The 22,861-nt window shown below is 46.1% G+C and overlaps 1 protein-coding gene across 4 annotated transcripts in view; it reads left to right on the top strand.

Annotated features, from left to right (window-relative positions):
* Nucleotides 1-22,861, top strand: part of rmnd1 (required for meiotic nuclear division 1 homolog) — a 94,761-nt gene that overhangs the window by 15,596 nt on the left and 56,304 nt on the right. For 3 of the 4 annotated variants that reach the window (XM_068044456.1, XM_068044458.1, XM_068044457.1), the window contains one exon: nucleotides 20,170-20,259. The exons of the other annotated variant lie outside the window; for it this stretch is intronic. In XM_068044456.1, the coding sequence (XP_067900557.1) occupies nucleotides 20,170-20,259 (90 nt within the window). The remainder of the gene's footprint in view (nucleotides 1-20,169; nucleotides 20,260-22,861) is intronic. 4 annotated transcript variants of the gene reach the window in all.

Raw genomic sequence — 22,861 nt, forward strand, 5'->3', positions numbered from 1 at the left:
GGCATTCAATGACATTACCATCACGGATTCCCCCACTATCAACATCCTAGGGGTTACTATTGACCAGAAAGTACACTGGAGCTGCCACATAAATACTGTGGATACAAGACCAGGTCAGAGACTGGGAATTCTGGCGAGTAACCGACCTCCTGACTCCCCAAAGCCTGTCCACCATCTACATGGTACAAGTCTGGAGTGTGATGGAATACTGTTCACTTGCCTGAATGAGTGCGGCTCCAACAGCACTCAGGAAGCTCGACACCATCCAGGACAAAGCAGCCTACTTGATCAGCGCCCCATCCACCACCTTAAATGTTCACTCTCTCCACCAGTAGCGCACAGTGGCAGCAGTGTGTACCTATACAAGATGCACTGCAGCAACTCGCCACGCCTCCTTCGACAGCACCTTCCAAACCCGCGACCTCTTCCACCTAGAAGGACAAGGACAATAGATGCATGGGAACACCACCACCTGCAAGTTCTCCTCCAAGTCACACACCATCCTGACTTGGAACTATATCGCCGTTCCTTCACTGTCACTGGATCAGAATCCCTCCCTAACAGTACTGTGGGTGTACCCGCATCAGATGGATTGCATTGGTTCAAGGAGGCAGCTCACCACCACCTTCTCAAGGGTAATTAAGGATGGGCAACAAATGCTGGTCTTGCCAGCAACACCCACATCCCATGAAAGAATTTTAAAAATAAATTGCCCAAGTATGTCCACAAAGATGGGACTGATCCAATCTGGCAATTACTGCCCTATCAACCTACTCTCAATCATCAGCAAAGACACAAAAGGGGTCAGCAACAGTGCTATCAAGCAACACTTACTCACCAATAACCTTTTCACTGATGCACAGTTTGGATTCCGCAAAAGTAGTTTGGAGGACGAATTTGTGGAATACATTCAAGACAGTCCTTATAAAAATACATCATGGAACCAATCAAGGAGGAGACTATTTTAGATCTTGCTTTGTGTAATGAGACAGAATTGATAATCTCATAGTAAGAGATCCTCTGGGAACCAGTGATCGGAATACAATAGAATTTCACATTAAGTTTGACAGCAATGTACATAAGTCTGAAATTTGTACTGAAAAAGCCCTTGTGGATGGGGCTTGTAAGGCAAAAATTAGGCTAGTTGCTAGGGGTTTTGAAGAGGGACTGGGTGATACAGATGTTAGACTGGACTCTCCCACAGCTGGAAAAGTAATCTTGAAAATCGTTTTAGCTCTTTTGGCCACATATTCATGGGAGTGTAGCTCAATCGACATAAAAACACATTTCTGCAGGCTGATACTTTTCAGAGAGAAGTGTTTCTGAAACTGCCCAAAGAGGCAGCAGATGCAGAATGAAAACTGTGGAAACTAAACAAATGCATCTATGGTCTGAACAATGCTTCCAGGGTATGGTATTTCTCGATTATATCTGTTTTGCTGAAAATAGATTGTGTTCAACTAAAAGCAGATCCCACAGTGTTTTATTGGTATCATAAAGGGAAATTTTCAGGCATCTTCATGATGCATGTTGATGATTTCTTATGGGGTGGTACAGCGGAATTTGAGAAATGCGCTATTAAGATTAGAGTTTAAGATTGGGAGTCAGGCTGTGGGACTTTTAAATATACTGGGTTAGATATTAAGCAGAATAGGTCTGGAATAGCTTTACATCAATAATCCTATTTAGAGAGTGTTACTCCCACCCCGATTTAATCATGCTAGATCATTAGAGAAACATTTTGTATCTAAAGCAGAGACAGAGCAATTGCGACACTTGATTGGTCAATTAACTGGTTGTGCACTCAGACTAGACCAGATACTAGTTTTGATGTGTTGGAGTTAAGTACTACGATGAAACATCCTAAAGTTGAGAATGTTTTAAGGGCAAATAAAACATTTAAAAAATTAAATTTGGAAAAATGTTTACTTGAGTTCCCATCCTTAGGTGACCCAAGTCATTGAAGCCAGTCATTTTTAGCAATGCTTCATATGCTAATTTTCCTGATGGGTTTTCGAGTGCAGCTAGTTTTATAATATTTCTGATGGGTGAAAATGGGAACTTAGCTTGGGAAGTTAAGAAAATAAAAAGGGTTGTTGAAAGTACTTTAAGTATGGAATCACTGGGTGTTATGGAGGCGATGGATATGGGGCTCCATTTGTCAAATATTTTAGGTTAGATTCTGTGCAAAGGACGTACTGAAGATAGCATACCCATTGAATGTTATGTGGATAATTGTTCCTTGTGGGATAATGTACACCCTACAATAAGTGCAAGCAAGAAAAGGTTATGGGTTGACCTTGCTGGCTTGTAACAAATGCTGGAGAGAAAAGAATTCTCCAAAATTAAATGGGTAGATGCAAGTCATCAACTATCGGATTATTTTACAAAAAGAAACACTTGTACAAAGAAATTGTTTGGGGTCCTAGAGGAAGAGCATCTTGCAATGTAATGCTTTGTACAGAATATGGAATTTATTCTGATTTGTTTTGAAATGTTTGTGCATGTTAAACTAAGTTTTATTCAAAGAGAAAGAAGAGAATCTGTTAATTGTATATCAGTTGTGTTTAATTATATGCAGGTGGAGGGTGTTAATTGTGTCTTTCTTGAGCACATATACAGAGACACTTACTGAGACTGGGAGAAGATTTGAGTAAGGAGCTATCTATATGTTTATAATTTTTACTCTGTAAATAAGTATAAGACTGAGTAAAAATTGGCTCCAGTTTCATCATCCAACAACTGGCTTTCTGGAATATAACAAAGAAGAGGCCTGAGGATTGGGAGAATTTTAAATGACCAAAAAATTGATAAAGCAGACAATAGAATATGAGTAAAATAGTTAGCAACATAGAAACAGATTGTAAGAGCTGCTAATGTAAATGTAATAAAAATGAAGAGAGTAACAAAAGTAAACTTGGATCGACTGAGACGGGAGAAATTATAACGTTGAATATTTTATGTCTGTCTTCACATTCGAAGACATAAAAAAACCCTACCAGAAATAGTGGGGACCTAACGTTCTAATGAGAGTAGGGACTTAAAAGTAATTAATATTAGTAAAAAATAAGGAATAATAAATTAATGGGCCTGAAAACCGACAAATCACATTGACCTGTTTGCCTACATCCTGAAAGAGGTGGCTGCAGATATAGTGGATGCACTGTTTGTGATCTTCCAAAATTCCCTAGATTCTGGAATGATCCCAGTGGATTAGAAGTTGGCAAATATAACACTGCTATTCAAGAAAGGAGAGAGAGAGAGAAAACATAGAACTAAAGTCTAGTTAACCTAACATCAGTCATTGAGAAAATGCTGGGATCCATTATTAAGGAAGTGGTAAGAGGACACTTAGAAAATCATAATATGCATCAGGCAGAGTCAACATGGTCTTGTGAAAGAGAAATTGTGTTTGACAAATCTATTACAGTTTTTTGATGTAACTAGCAGGGTAGATAAAGGAGAGCCAGTGGATGTATATTCCGGGGGATATATGGAATATTTGAATTTTCAAAAGACATTTGATAAGGCAAACAGGTGGTTGCACAAAATAAGGGCTCCTGGTTTTGGGGGTAATATGCTAACATATGCTAATATGTTACTAGTGAGGTGCTGCAAGAATCCGTGCTTGGGCTTCAGCTGTTTCCAATCTATATTAATAACTTAGATGAAGGGACCAAGTATAATATATCCAAATAAAAGCAAACTACTGTGGATGCTGGAAATCTGAAATAAAAACAATGTGCTGGATATACTCAGGTCTGGCAGCATCTGTGGAGAGAGAAACAGAGTTAATATTTCAGGTCTGTGACCTTTCATCCTTATATGAAATATATCCAGGTTTGCTGATTATACAAAGCTAGGTGGGAAAGTAAGCTGTGAGGAGGACACAGAGTCTGCAAATGGATATAGATAGTTTAAGTAAGTGGGCAATGTTACGACGGAGGCAGGAGCTACGCACTGTCAATTCAGGCTCTTCACTCCACAGGTCGCTGCATATTATTAAAGTTTTCCCTCCCAAATTAAACACTCTAGTAACCCCCAGAATAAAACAGACCAAACCAGGTATCTTTAGACAACAAGTGATTGCCCTCTTTGTGATATTGTTGCTATCATAGAGACATGGTTGAGGGAGGGGCAGGACTGGCAGCTCAATATTCCAGGATATAGAATCTTCAGGCGTGACAGGGGAGGGGATAAAAGAGGAGGTGGCATTGCACTGTTGGTCAAGGAGTCAATTACTGCAGTAAGGAGGGATGATATCTTCAAGGTTTCTCAAATGAGGCCATATGGGTAGAACTTAAAAACAAAAAGGGGGCAATCACTTGACTGGAAGTGTACTTTCGGCCTCCAAACAGTCAGGGAGAGATAGAGGAGCAGGTATGTGGGCAAATCTGAGAAGTGTAAAAATAATAGGGTAATAACAGGAGATTTCAACTTTCCTAATATCAACTGGGATAGTCTTAGTATAAAAGGCTTAAAGGGGGTGGAATTCTTAAAATGCATACAGGAGAGCTTTTTGAGCCAGTACATAGAAAGTCCTAAGAGAGAAGGGGCAGTACTGGACTTAATCCTAGGGAATGATGCTGGACAAGTGGTAGATGTGTCAGTGGGGGAGCATTTCAGGGATAATGACCATAACTCTCTCAAATTTAAGGTAGTTATGGAAAAGGATAAAGATGGGCCGGAAATAAAGGTACTGAATTGGGGGAAGGCCGATTTCAATATAATAAAACAGGATCTGGCCAAAGTGGACTGGAAGCAGCTACTTGTAGGAAAGTCTACATCAGACCAGTGGGAGTCATTCAAAGAGGAAATACTGAGAGTTCAGAGCCAACATGTACCCGTTAAGATGAAGGATAGGACCAACAAGTCCAGGGAACCCTGGATGTCTAGGGATATAGAGGATTGGATCGGGGGGGAAAAAAGGAGGCGTATGGCAGATTCGGAGCGGTGAAAACAGCAGAGGCAGTAGAGGAGTATAGAAAGTGTAGGGAGGTGGCAGGCAAGATAAAGGAAAATCCTAAGGCGTTTTATAAGTATATTAGGAGCAAGAGGATAACCAGGGAAAGAGTGGGGCTCATTAGGGACCAAAGTGGCAATCTATGTGAAGCTGGAGAACATAGGTGAGGTTTTTTTTAAATGATTACGTTCCATCTGTGTTCACTGCGGAGAAGGACGATGTAGGTGTAAAGATCAGGGAGGGGGATTGTAATATACGAACATGTCAGCATTGAATGGGAGGAAGTATTAACTGTTTTAGTGGGCTTAAAAGTTGATTAATCCCCAGGCCCAGATGAGATGTATCCCAGGCTGTTATGTGAGGCAAGGGAGGAGATAGCAGGGGCTCTGACACAAATTTTCAAATCCTCTCTGGCCACAGGAGCGGTACCAGAGGACTGGGAACCGCGAATGTGGTGCCATTATTTTAGAAGGGTAGCAGGGATAAACCAGGTAATTACAGGCCGGTGAGTCCAACATCAGTGGTTGGCAAACTATTGAAAAAAATTCTGAGGGATAGGATTAATCTCCACTTGGAGAGGCAGGGATTAATCAGGGATAGTCAGCATGGCTTTGTCAGGGGGCGATCGTGTCTAACTAACTTGATTGAATTTTTTGAGGCGGTGACTAGATGTATAGATGAGGGTAAAGCTATTGATGTAGTGTACATGGACTTCAGTAAGGCTTTTGATAAGGTCCCACATGGGAGATTGGTTAAGAAGTTAAGAGCCCCTGGGATCCAGGGCAATTTGGCAAGTTGGATCCAAAATTGGCTTAGTGGCAGGATGCAGAGGGTGATGGTCGAGGGTTGTTTTTGTGAGTGTAGGCCTGTGACCAGTGGCGTACCGCAGGGATCGGTGCTGGGACTCTTGCTGTTTGGACACATGAATATAGGAGGTATGATAAGTTCGCAAATGACACGAAAATTGGTGGTGTCTTAGATAGTGAGGAGGAAAGCCTTAGATTACAGGACGATATAGTTGGGCTGGTAAGATGGGCAGAGCAGTGGCAAATGGAATTTAATCCTGAGAAGTGTGAAGTGATGCATTTTGGGAGGATTAACAAGGCAAGGGAATATACAATGGATGGTAGGACTCTATGAAGTACAGATGGTCAGAGGGACCTTGGTGTACTTGTCCATAGATCACTGAAGGCAGCAGCACAGGGAGATAAGGTGGTTAGGAAGGCATATGGGATAGGTCACAGCTGGAGTACTGTGTACAGTTCTGGGCACCACACTATAGGAAGGATGTGATTGCACTGGAGAGGGTGCAGAGGAGATTCACCAGAATGTTGCCTGGGCTGGAGCATTTCAGCTATGAAGAGAGACTGAAAAGGCTAGGGTTGTTTTCCTTAGAGCAGAGAAGGCTGAGGGGGATCATGTTTGAGGTATACAAAATTATGAGAGACATTGATAGGTTAGATAGGAAGAAACTTTTTCCCTTAGCGGAGGGGTCAATAACCAGGGGGCATAGATTTATGGTAAGGGGCAGGAGGTTTTATGGGGATTTGAGGAAAACCTTTTTCACCCAGAGGGTGGTTGGAATCTGGAACGCACTGCCTGAAGAGGTGGTGGAGTTAGGAACCCTCATGATATTTAAGAGTATTTCGATAAGAACTTGAAACGCCATAGCATACAAGGCTACGGGCCAAGTGCTGGAAAATGGCATTAGAATAGTTAGGTGCTTGATGGCTGGCACAGACAAGATGGGCCGAAGGGCCTGTTTCTGTGCTGTATAACTCTATGACTCTAACAAATTAACTATTTATTCCTCATGTGAAAATAATCAAATGCTTCTCGAAGTCTTAACACGGATTTGATGAAACAGTCCTTCAGTAGACAGGCATTCAAAGCACCTCGGCTGCAGCAGGCATCAAACAGTTACTTAAACAAGGAGTGTAGCAATGGGTCCACTCGGATTTTAAAACCGATAGTGTCTCAGTCGAAACTTTACTCCAGCAATACAAATGGTCTCTTCAAAGGTTTTTTTTTCTTTAGACAATTAACTTGGCCTGTAGCTCATTGTAGAATTTCTGCTGAGAAAAGTAGACAGCTCTTTCCTTCAGTAAGCACGCTTCACTGGTGGCTGGTTCAGACCAGTATTTGCCAGTTTTTACACGCAGTCAAATCAAAACAGTATACCATGTGACCTCTCCTGCTGTGGCCTAGGGACAGGTGCAGCCGGCACATTGTGCTCAGTCTTAAAGGCACACACTGTTTTCAATCCGAGAAGAAAAAAAAGAAACAGTTCCGTGACAGCAAGAAGATGGGTGGAGTATAATGTGGGGAATGTGAGGTTATTCACTTTGGTAGTAAAAGTAGAAAAACAAAATGTTTTTTAAATGACGAGAAACCATTAAATGTTGGTACTCAGAGCGATTTGAGTGTCCTTGTACCAGAAACGCAGAAACTCAACATGAAGGTACAGCATGTAATTAGAAAAGTAAATGATGTGTTGGCCTTTATTGCAAGGGAGTTGAAGTACAAGACAAAGACATTCTTGCTGCTATTGTACAGGGTTTTGGTGAGACCACACCAGGAATACTGTTTTGGTCTCTGTACCTAAGGAAGGATATACTTGCCTTACAGGGGGTGAAGCGGAGGTTGACTCGATTGGCTCCTGGGATGAGAAGGTTATTCTATGAGGAGAGATTGGGTAGAACATGCCTAAATTCTCTGGAGTTTAGAAGAATGTGAGGTGGTCTCATTGAAACATTTAAGTTTCTGAGAGGGCATGACACAATAGATGCTGAGAGGATGTTTTCCCTAACTAAAGAGTCTATAACCCTTGTGTGTGAGGGGTCACATTACAGCTTTTGTCCTACATAAGGGGCCAGTAAGAAAATTTCAGAAGGATAAAGGCATTAGAAATTTATTTTAATATTCAAAACAACAAAACGTGTATTTTTGTGAAGAAGCTTTAAATAAGAAGACTAATTAATTTACTAATTTACTATTTTTAAAACTGATTTAGTGAGATACCAGGCATTGTTTTGCTTGAACAAGTAGACAATGTCTGCCTGCACACTTGATGTAGCGATGCAGAGTATTCCAGATAGATGTCCACTTGTCAGAAGTGATTGCGATCATTATCTCTCTTTCCTCCTCTCTGTGTCTGTTTGTCTGTCTCTGTCTCTCCCTCCTTCTGTGTCTGTCTCTATCCCTCTCCCCATCTCTGTCTGTCTCTGTCTCACTCCCTCTCTGACTCTTTTTTTCTCTCTCTCTCTCTCTCCCCGCTCCTCTGTCTGTCTGTCTCTCTCCCTCTGTGTCTCTGTCTCCCTCTCTGTGTCTCTGTTTCTCTCTCCCTTACCCTCTGTGTGTGTGTGTGTGTGTGTTTGTGTGTGTGTTTTTCTGTCTGTCTGTCTCTCTCCCTCCCCCCCAATATGTCTGTCTCTCTGTCTCTCCCTTTCTCTCTCTCTCTCTGTCTACCTGTCTGTTTGTTTGTCTCTCCCTCTGTTTGTCTGCCTGTCTCTCTTACCCCCACGCCCCCACACACTCCGTCTGTCTGTCTGTCTCTCTCTATCTCTCTCCCTCTGTGTGTGTGTGTGTGTGTCTCTCACCCCCCCCCCCCCCACTCTCTGTCTGTCTATCTGTCTTTCTCTCCCTCTCTGTCTCTACCTCTGTGTGTGTCTGCCTGACTCTCCCCCTCGCTGTGTCTGTCTGTCTCTTTCTGTCTCTCCTCTTCCCCCCCCCCCATGTCTGTCTGTCCCTCTCTGTGTCTGTCTGTCTCCCTCTCTGTGTCTGTCTGTCTCTCTCTTCCCCTGACACTGTTTCCCCCCTTCTGTGTCTGTCTGTCAGTCCCACTCCCTCTATCTCTCTCCCCCCCCTCTGTGTCTGTGTGTGTCTCTCCCTCTCTGTTTGTCTGTCTGTCTGTCTCTCCCCCCCCCCCCACCCCCCACTTTGTCTGCCTCTCTGTCTCCCCCTCTGTGTGTGTCTGTCTCCCATCTCTCTCTCCCATTCTCTGTGTCTGTCTGTCTCTCCCCCTCTCTCTGTCTGTGTGTGTGTGTGTCTCTCTCCCTCCCTCCCTCCCCCCCCTCTCTCTCCCTCCCTCTCTTCCCCCCCCTCTCTCCCTCCCTCTCTTCCCCCCCCCGTCTCTCTGTCCCTCTCTCCACCCCCCCTCTCTCCACCCCCCCTCTCTCCACCCCCCCTCTCTCCACCCCCCCTCTCTCCACCCCCCCTCTCTCCACCCCCCTCTCTCCACCCCCCTCTCTCCACCCCCCCCTCTCCACCCCCCCCTCTCCACCCCCCTCTCTCCACCCCCCTCTCTCCACCCCCCTCTCTCCACCCCCCTCTCTCCACCCCCCTCTCTCCACCCCCCTCTCTCCACCCCCCTCTCTCCACCCCCCTCTCTCCACCCCCCTCTCTCCACCCCCCCCTCTCTCCACCCCCCCCTCTCTCCACCCCCCCCTCTCTCCACCCCCCCCTCTCTCCACCCCCCCCTCTCTCCACCCCCCCCTCTCTCCACCCCCCCCACTCTCCCACCCCCCCCTCTCTCCACCCCCCCCTCTCTCCACCCCCCCCTCTCTCCACCCCCCCCTCTCTCCACCCCCCCCTCTCTCCACCCCCCCCTCTCTCCACCCCCCCCTCTCTCCACCCCCCCCTCTCTCCACCCCCCCCTCTCTCCACCCCCCCCTCTCTCAACCCCCCCCTCTCTCCACCCCCCCCTCTCTCCACCCCCCCCCTCTCTCCACCCCCCCCCTCTCTCCACCCCCCCCTCTCTCCACCCCCCCCTCTCTCCACCCCCCCTCTCTCCACCCCCCCCTCTCTCCACCCCCCCCTCTCTCCACCCCCCCCTCTCTCCACCCCCCCCTCTCTCCACCCCCCCCACTCTCTCCATCCCCCCCCACTCTCTCCATCCCCCCCCACTCTCTCCATCCCCCCCCACTCTCTCCATCCCCCCCACTCTCTCCATCCCCCCCCACTCTCTCCATCCCCCCCCACTCTCTCCATCCCCCCCCACTCTCTCCATCCCCCCCCCACTCTCTCATCCCCCCCCCACTCTCTCCATCCCCCCCCACTCTCTCCATCCCCCCCCCACTCTCTCCATCCCCCCCCACTCTCTCCATCCCCCCCCCCCCCACTCTCTCCATCCCCCCCCACTCTCTCCATCCCCCCCCACTCTCTCCATCCCCCCCCACTCTCCATCCCCCCCCACTCTCTCCATCCCCCCCCACTCTCTCCATCCCCCCCCCACTCTCTCCATCCCCCCCCCACTCTCTCCATCCCCCCCCCACTCTCTCCATCCCCCCCACTCTCTCCATCCCCCCCCACTCTCTCCATCCCCCCCACTCTCTCCATCCCCCCCCACTCTCTCCATCCCCCCCCCACTCTCTCCATCCCCCCCCCACTCTCTCTCCCATCCCCCCCCACTCTCTCCATCCCCCCCCCACTCTCTCCATCCCCCCCACTCTCTCCATCCCCCCCCACTCTCTCCATCCCCCCCCACTCTCTCCATCCCCCCCACTCTCTCCATCCCCCCCCCCACTCTCTCCATCCCCCCCCCACTCTCTCCATCCCCCCCCCACTCTCTCCATCCCCCCCCACTCTCTCCATCCCCCCCCACTCTCTCCATCCCCCCTCTCCATCCCCCCCACTCTCTCCATCCCCCCCCACTCTCTCCATCCCCCCCCACTCTCTCCATCCCCCCCCACTCTCTCCATCCCCCCCCCACTCTCTCCATCCCCCCCCACTCTCTCCATCCCCCCCCACTCTCTCCAACCCCCCCCACTCTCTCCAACCCCCCCCCCACTCTCTCCATCCCCCCCCCCACTCTCTCCATCCCCCCCCCCACTCTCTCCATCCCCCCCCCCCACTCTCTTCCCCATCCCCCCCCCACTCTTTTCATCCCCCCCCCCCCCCCTCCAACAAGAGAGTCTAACTATGTCCCCTAGACGGTCACTGGCATTACCAACTCCGAATTCCCAACTGTCAACATTTTGCGGGGCGGTGAGGGGGGGGGTAGTCATCATTGGACAGAAACCTAACTGGACCAGCCACATAATTACAGTGGCTCCAACAGCAAGTCAGAAGCTGGGGTATTTTGCCGTGAGGGATCTCCTCTTGTCTTCCCGAAGTCTTTCAACCATCTACAAGGCACAAGTCAGGAGTATAATGGAGTACTCTCCACTTGCCTGGATGAGTGTACCTCCAATAACACGCAAGACTCTCAATACCATCCAGGACAAAGCAGCCCACTTGATTGATGCCCCATTTACCACCTTCAACATTGACTCACGCCACCACCAGTGTACCGTGGCTGCAGTGTGTCCCATCTGCAAGAGGTACTGCAGCAACTCCCACCAAGGCTTTGTCAACAGCATCTCTTAAAACCCGTGACCACTATCATCGAGAAGGACAAGGGCAGCAGGTGCATAGGAACACAACCATCTGCAAGTTCCCCTTCAAGCCGCACACCATCCTGACTTGGAAATATTTTGCCATTCCTTCATCTTCGCTGGGTCAAAATCCTGGAACTTCCTACCTAACTTCACCATATGGACTGCAGCAGTTCAAGAAGGTGGCTCACCACCACCTTCTGGAGGGCAATATCGGATGGGCAGTAAATGCTGCCCTTACCAGCATGAACGAATAAAAAATAGGTGTGCTACAATGAAAGCCATTTGACTACCGAGTGTGTCATCAAGCAAGCTATTGGAATTTTGAAGGTGTGCAACAGGTACCTAGATAGGTCTGGAGGCGTTCTTCAGTACTCACCAGCAAGGGCATCCAGATGATATTAGATGATGCTGTGTCCTGCACAGTATTGCACAGCAAAGAGGAATGTAGATGGAGGAGGATGAACAGGTTCTTCGGATGAGGAGGACGAGGAGAAGCAGCAGAAGGAGGAGGTGGGTCACCCAGCCACTTGCATTGCTGCCAGGGATGCCCTAATATCGTGAAGGTTCACCTGGTGTGCTGCATAACAAATCAGATCCTGTGGTCCACTCCCAGCACCAACACCACACCTCCGCCTTCCCTTTGCACTAAGCAGTCCTTCAATTACTCATCCACCAATTGCACATTTACCTAATCATCCAGCAAGAATTGACATTCACGTTGAAACAAATGAAAGGGTGAATTGGCTGTTGGGACGCAATAATGAGAAAGAAGTGGAAGTGTCCAAATCATTACATTTTATGTGACTTGATGGAAAAAAAGGAAACCTCGCATAACATTTTGTCAAACACCCATGTGTATACCCTTGGTGTATTACAATTTCTTCAACTTGCACTTCCTCCCGTTGCAGCATTGTGGATCCTGTGTGGTTTCACAGAGGTAAAGGCAGGCTGCTCAGATCCCTGCCCTGACTGCTTTTGGACTATGCTTTCTGGGTATGGAAGCCCATGAGGGCCCTGCCAAATACTGCTACAGCCGCACATGTGAGGGACAGACTCAGCCATTGAGAGACAAGTTGGCATGTTGGGTATTGGCTGAGAGGGGGTGGGCAGGCAACAGTTGAGAAGTGGGAGCACTTGGAGTGGAGTTCCCATTTCATGTCCCCTTTTGCTATCATCCCGGTCCTGGACCAGTGCCACATCACTGCTACCAGTCTGCCAGAGAGTAGCTTGGTCCAGATCAGTAACTGTTAAGGCCCCGGATAAGGGAGCTGTCATCCTGTTTAAGGTGGCAGACAAGTTGGTATTCAGAGTCTCCACAATTGTCGTCATGGCCTGCATGGACTAATTTCAGAGCCTTACTTGAAGCTCCATGGAGGTGGCCACTCTCCATGGAAGACATTCTTGTGATTTCCTGTGTCACCAATCCATTAAAGATCAAATTGTCTTCTCCATCCTCTCCGCTATTGTGGACAGCGTGTATGGCTTGTCTGGTAGTAACTCTGTAAGTTGCTGATAAACCACTTTCCCCTTTTCAAAGATAGTTCCCAGGCCTCAGTATCAGTCCAGCTGAACAGAGTTAGGAAAACATTTCCCCCCCCACCAACCCCCCCTTCCCCCACCACAACTCCCCAACTCAGACTGTCCACAGCTGTCCCTGCCACCAGTTTCTCCTTTTTCTCACTTGTAAGGTGCAGATCCCCATGTGAAAACCCAACTAACACTCTAACTGGACCCATCAAAGTGCAAGTATCTGTGTCGGTGCATAGTTGTAGGTCCTGTGACTGCACCCTCCGAAAGAAGGAGCTCCTCTGAGTAGTCATCCTCTTGGATGTCCTGTGACAATTGCTGTATGTGTGGAGACCCTGGAAGACAAAATAGTTATGATTTAGTTGTGGCAGAGTCACAATCTTGACAATCACCATACTCAGTCTTCTCATAGTTCAAACATTGATAAAATGTAGTCATCATATATGTGTCAGAGTGATTTGTAATCCAGTCACCAGCTACCTGCAAGTTCTGTCTCTCCATCTCCAACTCAGAGGGACGTAGATCTGTCACTTATCTCCTGGTTGTCCTCCTTTCCATCTGTGAGTTGTACCACTTGTGTCACACCAACTCCAGTCCTGTCCCCCTCTCTTGCATTTTACAAGGGGTGAAAAAATAGACCTTTAAATAGAATGAAGGTGAGGTATTCACCCAATGGATTTGCTGTGTGACTGAGAGACACATGCATCACACTGCATAAGTATTGGGTTGACTGTCGATGGTGGGTGGAGAGGTGATGAAGTGCAGAGAAAGTGAAGGCTGGGTGCTGTTGAATGTTGAGTGGGTGTGAGGAGTGATGTGATGGAGCACACTTAGCAAAGCAGAGTGAAAGAGGGGGTGGGAGCGGGAGCTCTTAAAACAAAGGATGTAGTTGAATCAGCAAATGTACTCACTTTTCCTGACCTGGTTAGTTCATTAAATTGCTTTCTATATTGCATCCATGGTCTGGGTACATCGATTTTGCTGCTCAGCACCTCAGCTACCTCCAACCACACCTTAGAACATAAGAAGTAGGAGTAGGCCATTCAGCTCTCTGAGCCTGTTCTGATCAGCTACCTCAATTCCACTTGCCCACACGATCCCCATATCCCTTAATTCTCTTAGTACCCAATAATGTATCAATCTCTGTCTTGAATATACTCAATGACTGAGCATCTACAGCTCTCTAGGTAGAGATTTCACAACGCTTTCTCCTCATCTCAGTCCAAAATGGCTGACCTCTTATTCTCTGAGACTGTGACCCTCTAGCTCTAGACTCCCCAGCCAGAGGCAACATCCTCCCAGCACCTACCTTGTGACCCCCTTAAGAATTTTATGTTTCAATTAGATAACCTCTCATTCTTCTAAATTCTAGGGAATTATAGGCCTAGTCTACACAATCTCTCCACATATGACCTTCTTGGTTACAGCAGCAAGCTTCTTAACCCATTGTGGGGGGAAATAAGTCCCTCCTTTTCCTAATTGTGCCCAGCCGAAATTCCAGCGAGGCAACTTTAAATCTGGATGCTGCCCCTTGCTCTTTGTCAATCGTGCATTCAGAACACCAATTTTAATTTGTGCTGTAACCCATTAAAGCCAGCTGAAATTACACCATGCAGGAGCATATCACACCCATTGTGCAACTTGAAGATGCAAAACCCAGAAGGCAAAATTAATTGGTACAATTGAGTCAAAATTGCAGATTCCAACTCGCTCAGTTGACTTTCGGGTATCCAAGTGGGAAGTCATGGATGCATCACATGTCCTAGACGAACACATCTGCAGGAAGTGTCACCGGCTGCAGAGGCTTGAGCTCTGGGTTTCGGAACTTGAGCGGTGACTGGAGTCACAGTTGTGCATCCGTGAGGTAGAGGACTACGTGGATAGCATGTTTAGGGAGGTGGTCACACCTCCAGTTAGGAGCATGCAGGCAGAGAGGGAATGGGTGACTGCCAGGCAGTCTAAGAGAACCAGGCAGGCAATGCAGGAGTCCCTTGAGTCTATCTTGCTTGCTAATCGTTTTTCCATTTTGGATACTGGTGAGAGTGATGTTTCCTTGGGGGAGTGCAGTCAGAGCCAAGTCTGTGGCACCACGGGTGGCTCAGTTGCACAGGAAGGGAGGAAGAAGAGTGGAAGAGCAATACTGATAGGGGATTCGATAGTCAGGGAATCAGACAGGCATTTCTGCGGCAGTAAAAGTGACACCAGGAAGGTGTGTTGCCTCCCTGGTGCCAAGGTCAAGGACGTCACGGAGGGGCTGCAGGACATCCTTCTGGGGGAAGATGCACAGCCAGAGGTCGTGGTCCACATTGGTACCAATGACATAGGTAGGAAGAGGGATGAAGTCCTGAAAGCAGATTTTAGGGAGTTAGGAAGGAAATTAAAAAGCAGGACCTCCAAAGCAGTAATCTCAGGATTACTTCCAGTGCCATGTGCTAGTGAGCATAGGAATAGGAGGATTGATCGATTGAACCCGTGGCTGGAGAATTGGTGTAGGAGGGAGGGCATCAGATTTCTGAGGCATGGGACCAGTTCTGGGCACGTGGGACCTGTGCAAGATGGACAGGCTACACCTTAACAGGACCGGAACTAATATTCTCACAGGGAGATTTGCTAGTGCTGTTGGGGAGACTTTAAACCAGCTTGTCAGGGGGATGGGAACCTGATGGGTAGCTCAAATTGGAAGGAAGTAAAGCAGGTAACAGGAGGTAGAAAAGTAGAAAATGACATTAGAAGGCAGGCGAAACAAAGGCAAGCACCAACTAGACTTAGAATTTAGAATAATGTCAAGAAGACAAGGTTAAGGGCACTCTACCTGAGTGCACACAGCATTCATAACAAGGTAGATTTAAAGGCCCAAATGGAGGTAAATATGTATGAGAGGGGAAAAAGGAGCAGGGTGATAGAGGAACTGAAATCATTGAGGAGGGGAGAAACAAGTGAAGAAGGAAAGAGAAAAAGAGAGATGGAAGTAAAGGAGCAGAAAGATACATCATTGAAAAAGAGAGAAATAGGACTGACAAGAAATAGCGACTGATCCAACCAGTTTGTCTCCTATAGTTCTTTGATGAAGTAATGGAATGGGTTGATTAGGGTAGTGCAGTTGATATTGTATCTTTAGACTTTCTAAAGACATTTGACAAAGTACCACGTAATGGACTTGTTAGCAAAATTGAAGCCCAGTGGATAAAAAATTGGCTAAGGGATAGAAAGCAGAGCTGTGGTCAACGGTGTTTTTCAGAATGGAGGGTAATATACAGTAATATAAAAGCAAAATACTGCAGATGCTGGAAATCTGAAATAAAAACAAATGCTGGAAATACTCAGCAGGTCTGGCAGCATCTGTGGAGAGAGAAGCAGAGTTAACGTTTCAGGTCAGTGACCCTTCAGAATATACACTGTAATATACAGTGTTGTCTCCCAGGGGTCGGTATTAGGACCACGGATTTTTATATTTATATATATATATTTTTTTTTATATTTTTATATATATCTCTCTCTCTCTCTCTCTCTGGCCTCCTTATCTTGAGAGACAATGGGTAAGCGCCTGGAGGTGGTCAGTGGTGTGTGGAGCAGCGCCTGGAGTGGCTATAAAGGCCAATTCTAGAGTGACAGGCTCTTCCACAGGTGCTGCAGAAAAATTTGTTTGTCGGGGCTGTTACACAGCTGGCTCTCCCCTTGCGCTTCTGTCTTTTTTCCTGCCAACTGCTAAGTCTCTTCGACTCGCCACACTTTAGCCCCGCCTTTATGGCTGCCCGCCAGCTCTGGCGAACGCTGGCAACTGACTCCCACGACTTGTGATCAATGTCACAGGACTTCATGTCGCGTTTGCAGACGTCTTTAAAGCGGTGACATGGACGGCCGGTGGGTCTGATACTAGTGGCGAGCTTGCTGTACAATGTGTCTTTGGGGATTCTGCCATCTTCCGTGCGGCTCACATGGCCAAGCCATCTCAAGCGCCGCTGACTCAGTAGTGTGTATATGCTGGGGATGTTGGCCGCCTAGAGGACTTCTGTGTTGGAGATACGGTCCTGCCACCTGATGCCAAGTATTCTCCGGAGGCAGCGAAGATGGAATGAATTGAGACGTCGCTCTTGGCTGACATACGTTGTCCAGGCCTCGTTGCCATAGAGCAAGGTACTGAGGATATAGGAAGGACTTGGGTATACAGGGCAAAATGTGAAAGTTTGCAGATGACATGAAACTTGGCAATGTAGTAAACAGTGAGGAGGATAGTAGCAGACTCCAGTAGGACATAAAAAGACTGGGGAACTGTGTAGGGACATGGGAGATGACATTTAACACAGATGTGTGAAATGCTAAATTTTGAAAGGAAGAATGAGGAGAGGCAATATAAACTAAATGATACAATTTTAAAAGGATTGCATAAATAGAGAGACCGGGGATGTATGTATACAAATCTTTGAAGGTAAACATGACAAGTTTGGAAGGCTATTAATGTATACAGGATCCATGGCTTTATAAACAGAGGGGTAGAGTACAAAAACAAGGATGTTATGCTAAACCTTTTATAAATTACTGGTTAGGCCCTAGATAGAGCATTGTGCTTCTGGGCACCACACTTTAGGAAGCATGTCACCCAAGAGAGGGTGCAGAGGAGATTTACTAGAATGTTCCCAGGAATGTAGGACTCAGTTACGTCAAAACTAGAAGCTGGTAGTGTTATTTTTTTTTTAGAGTGGCAAATGTTAATGGGAGATTTAATAGAAGATTTAAAAATCATGAAGGATTTTGATGACAGTAAATAAGGAGAAACTGAATCTGGTGGCTGGAATGCACTACCTGAAAGGGTGGTGGTAACAGATTCAACAATAACTTTCAATCGGAAATCAGATAAATACTTTAAGGGGAAAAGTTTTTTTTCCCCAAAAGAGGTTTGTACATCTGAGTTAATATAGTCTCCTGTAGCTTGCTTTTATTGCATTTGGTGGTCAGAGGCCAATTTCCCAGAGTTTTTTTCTTAAATTAGCCTAAGGTTGTTTTTCTGTTTCTTTGCCTATCCCAGGAGATTGAGTGACTGCAAGGGGAGGAGGGGGAGGTTGTTTGCAACATGTCTGGATGAAGCAGTCCTTTTTCATATACTCATGCTGATCTGTACAAATAATTTTTGTATGGATTTCAGGAATACCAATGAATTATAAGTGGATATAACTTGCCTTGCAGAAAGATACATCTTGGCTGAAGTTCCAACAAAAAAAAATCACAATTTATTTGATGTCGAGCAATTTTTTCCTGTTTTCAATCAAGTCCTGAGGCATTAGAAGCAAAATGCTGCTGCATTGTGTGGACACTTTGGGCCCATTTATTTGGGAATTAAACTAGATTATTGTAAATCTGGACAACTGTTTACATTTGTCCAGGAACAAAGCACTGCTTGAACCTTCTATTGAGAATTATCCTTCAAAATGGTTATTAGAATGCAGCATCTATCTGCATTAATAGTTATACAAGCTATTCTCTAGTAGAATTGAAGCTCAATTTATTAGGCGTATGAGTATATCATAGAATAAATGTTAGCATGGCCTTGGGTAGCATCTGTGTGGCAGTCCTAATAACTTCACTCAACATTATTATTTGGGCCTTTTTTCTAAAAACAGTATGTTTTCTGGGAGATCAGTCACAGAGGCAGATCTTACTCAGGATTAAGAGATTAATTTTGCCTCCCATTGTGTAGACTGTGTTAATATCATTTGATATATGGACAATAACTGAATGCGGGACAGCAATTGCACGCCTTGCATTGCATCCATACTGAAGTAGGGTCGTTCTCATTCTTTGAATATAAATCATCTTTCACATACCAAGCTTTCAGAATCTATAGCCTTTTTGTTCTTTCTGACTTGGAATACATTAGAAAATGTTATGATAGCCTATCTTCATATAATATTTCTAATGCTTTCTTGGGTGCCAAGAATTGTATCACATGCAAACAGTGCTTGTACAGGAAGGGGAAAGAGGAGGAATTATAGTATGCTCATCTTGACTGCATTAAAAGTCTTAAAAAAGCAATGCTTCCATTCTCCCCTGACATGACTGGAAATGACTAGGTGAAATCTTTGGAATATTGAAGATAACCTGTATTCCAAAAAAAAATGAATTCTACACTGAAACAAAGTAATATTGTTTCCCTTCTTGTAGCAATATTTTCTATTTTCATCATTTTGGTACCCCACTACAATGCATTCATTTCCGAACCATTTCCTCTGTCACATTGCTCGCTCCAGCACTTACTAGGATATTGTGGTTGCAAAAGCCTCACAGCCTGAGGTTTTGCTGCTTAACAACGCATTGAGATCAGATTTTGGAAATGTGCCATTTAGCATTTTAGGTAGCCATAGTGACTGGTCATAATTACTGATTAATATGGGGTAATTGAAAAGCAACATCCTTATTCCTATTGATGTGTATAGAATCTAGTTGGTAGATTTTTAAAAAAAACAAATTTATGCACATGTATACAGTAATGAACTCTATTGTTTTGATATCTGATAATTCACAAAATGAACTGTGACCGTAGAAGTGAATCATGATTTTGTCTGGTATGTTCTCTATAAATAGCCACTTAACCACAGTGCTGACAAGCTTGTCATTGACGGTGCTCAGTGACTGAACATATGATAATATTGGAATAAATTATGTACATAGATGGGAAAATTATTTTAAATATAAAATGTTATTTATAATTTGTATTCAAGTTATAATGTACCTTAGAATAAACAAGTACAATCAGGTTCTGGTGGAGTGATGTTGGTTTACTGCCCCTTATATTCAGTCTCATTGGTCCATCTTACTGAAGTCCATCTTTTGTTTTATGGGGTCAATAAAAATCTCCTCTTGTTACTTTCTCACCCTGCCTCTGATAAGTTCCCTTTCTTTCTGTTTTTGTTACTCATTATTTCTCTGTCATTCTCTCTGTACTTCTCTTTCTATTACTTCTCACAGCCACCCTTGGTACTTTTAATTCCTCCTAATATCTCTAACTGCAAGATTTCATGACTGACTTGGTAAGAATATTAGGCACTTACTGATGCAAAAAAAGTGCCTGATATAATAGATTTGTAGTTTACAAAACCTCCTTTAGATACAAAAGTAACTTTGTTTCATTAGTTACTTATGTTATAACATTTATTGTTGTGTTCTGTTTCCAGTGGTGGATTTGCAGTATTTGATTAAGATGCAGCTATTTGTTTATCTTCCCCTACCAAAAACTTCCTCCTTTTTCTCAATTAATTACATTAAATGTTTTTTCTTTCTTTTCCCTTACTTCTCACAATGGATTTGCAGCTGCCATTTGCCCCGGGATGTTTTTGGCCTGCAGTTGAACAAGTGATCATTGCCATCTTCAGGACCTGGCTTCTATCTGCAATGCCTGAGGTCAGCAGTAAAGTGCTGGATGAATTCCCATCTGCCCTGTGCAGGCATTAGTTTCCGTCCATGATGGAAAAAAAAATCATCCCAAACGATAGTGTAGTAATTAATGGTATTCAGGATAAAACATTTTTTTTTAAATCATGCTTTTAATTTTTTAGTGAACTATTTAAAAAATTTTTAGCTCCTCCCCAGTCCATGGTGGAATTTAATACCACCCCACCCCTGGGAGCGGACTGGGAGGCAGGTGGGGGGATGGGGGTGGTGTGTGTCAAACAGGTAGGATGACGGGCACCATGCCCGTCTCCTCCCAGCCCCTGCTGGCATCTTGTCAGCAGTGGGGGAAATAGCAGGCGGCCCGCCCGCCCTTAGGCCAGTTGAGGCCCTTAACTGGCCCGTTAATGGCCACTTAAGGGCCTCTTCCAGCCGCCACTTGTATTTTACCAGAGACAGATGGACACTTTGCCAGTTGAGAAGGCCTCCCAGTAATACCTGGCGGCCTTCTTGCAGGCTGGGAGTGGGGGGGGGCAATCCTGATTGAGCACCCTGTGCCCCCACTGGAACACCACCACCTCACCCCCACCCCCTTCTCCGGGGCCTGTCCAGTTGGCCGCCGTGAGCCCTGACCCCACTTACCTGTTCCAAGGCATGCATCCATCATGGCTGTTTTCACTGGGTGCCATCCCAGCAGTGGCCCCCACTTCCAGTGGCACTGCTGGGACTGAAGAGCTGCCCGACCCTCTGGCCAGCAGCTCTTGGAGACTGGACATCCTGTCTCAGAGGGGCAGAAGCCCCTACTGTAGGAAATTAATTGCCTGAGCAGTGCAAAATAGCAGCGTGGTTTCCAAGGCCGGTGGAGGCGAGCTCACCCCCAGCTTTCCAGCCGGTGGGCGGCGCCACCACCTCATTGTAAAATTCTGGCCCATATCTTGTCTAAAGGGAGTGTGGAACCTCGAGTAAATTCTCAAATCAGGCTGTTGTGAGTGGAGAATTTAATCTATTTTACCATTCAGAGGAGAAAATATTGAGGTAAATCAGACACATGAAATTGTCCAGCCCAACAGGGGATCAGCCTTCTGTATACTCACTTTCAGCCACGACTGATTCGGCAAGAGCAGTAAAGACATTGAACACGGAAAATCCTAATTACTTCATATTTTGTATAAAAATAAATAAAGACTGATAGCTTTGGCAGATAGAATGTGGGTTCTTGATTGTCCTGCTAACAGTAATTGATTTCCGCTTTGCAACCAGGTGCAACCTTGCAGACATTGGCAGGTTCCTGCAGCAGCTTCCTATTGTGATGCATACCTTTGAAATTCAAGCTAGGCTGTTCAGAAGTGCTATTGGGAAGCACTTTTTAACACAAAGGGTCGTCTTCTTCTTTGGCCTCCTTGTCTTGAGAGACAATGGGTACGTGCCTGGAGGTGGTCAGTGGTTTGTGAAGCAATGCCTGGAGTGGCTGTAAAGGCCAATTCTAGAATGACAGACTCTTCCACAGGGGCTGCAGATAAAATTGGTTGTTGGGTCTGTTGCACATTTGGCTCTCCCCTGCACTTCTGTCTTTTTTCCTGCAAACTGCTATGTCTCTTCAACTTGCCACACTTTAGCCCTGCCTTTATGGCTGTCTGCCAGTTCTGGCGATCACTGGCAACTGACTCCCATGGCTTGTGATCATTGTCACAGGACTTCATGTCGCGTTTGCAGACGTCTTTAAAGCGGAGACATGGATGGCCGGTGTGATGCCAGTGACTAGTTCGCTGTACAGTGTATCCTTAGGGATCCTGCCATCTTCAATGTGGCTCACATGGCCAAGCCATCTCAAGCGCCGCTGGCTCAGAAGGGTGTATATGCTGGGGATGTTGGCCGCCTCGAGGACTTCTGCATTGGAGATACGGTCCTGCCACCTGATACCAAGGATTCTCTGGATGCTGTGAAGATGGAATGAATTGAGACGTCGCTCTTGGCTGACATACGTTGTCCAGGTCTTGCTGCCGTAGAGCAAGTTACTGAGGACACAGGCTTGATACACTCGGACTTTTGTGTTCCGTGTCAGTGCGCCGTTTTCCCACACCCTCTTGGCCAGTCTGGACATAGCAGTGGAAGCCTTTCCCATGCGCTTGTTGATTTCTGCATCGAGAGTAAGGTTACTGGTGATAGTTGAGCCCAGGTAGGTGAACTCTTGAACCACTTCCAGAGCGTAGTCGCCGATATTGATGGATGGAGCATTTCTGACGTCCTGTCCCATGATCGTTTTCTCGAGGCTGATGGTTAGGCCAAATTAGTTGCAGGCAGTCGCAATCCTGTCGATGAGTCTCTGCAGACAGTCTTCAGTGTGGGATGTTAATGCAGCATCGTCAGCAAAGAGGAGTTTCCTGATGAGGACTTTCCGTACTTTGGTCTTCGCTCTTAGACGGGCAAGGTTGAACAACCTGCCATCTGATCTTGTGTGGAGGAAAATTCCTTCTTAAGATTTGAACGCATGTGAGAGCAGCGGGGAGAAGAAGATCCCAAACAGTGTAGGTACGGGAACACAGCCCTGTTTCACACCACTCTGGATAGGAAAGGGGTCTGATGAGGTGCTGCTGTGCTGAATTGTGCCTTTCAT

This window comes from Heterodontus francisci, chromosome 13 (genome assembly GCF_036365525.1).
Source record: "Heterodontus francisci isolate sHetFra1 chromosome 13, sHetFra1.hap1, whole genome shotgun sequence".
NCBI classification, from domain to species: domain Eukaryota; kingdom Metazoa; phylum Chordata; class Chondrichthyes; order Heterodontiformes; family Heterodontidae; genus Heterodontus; species Heterodontus francisci.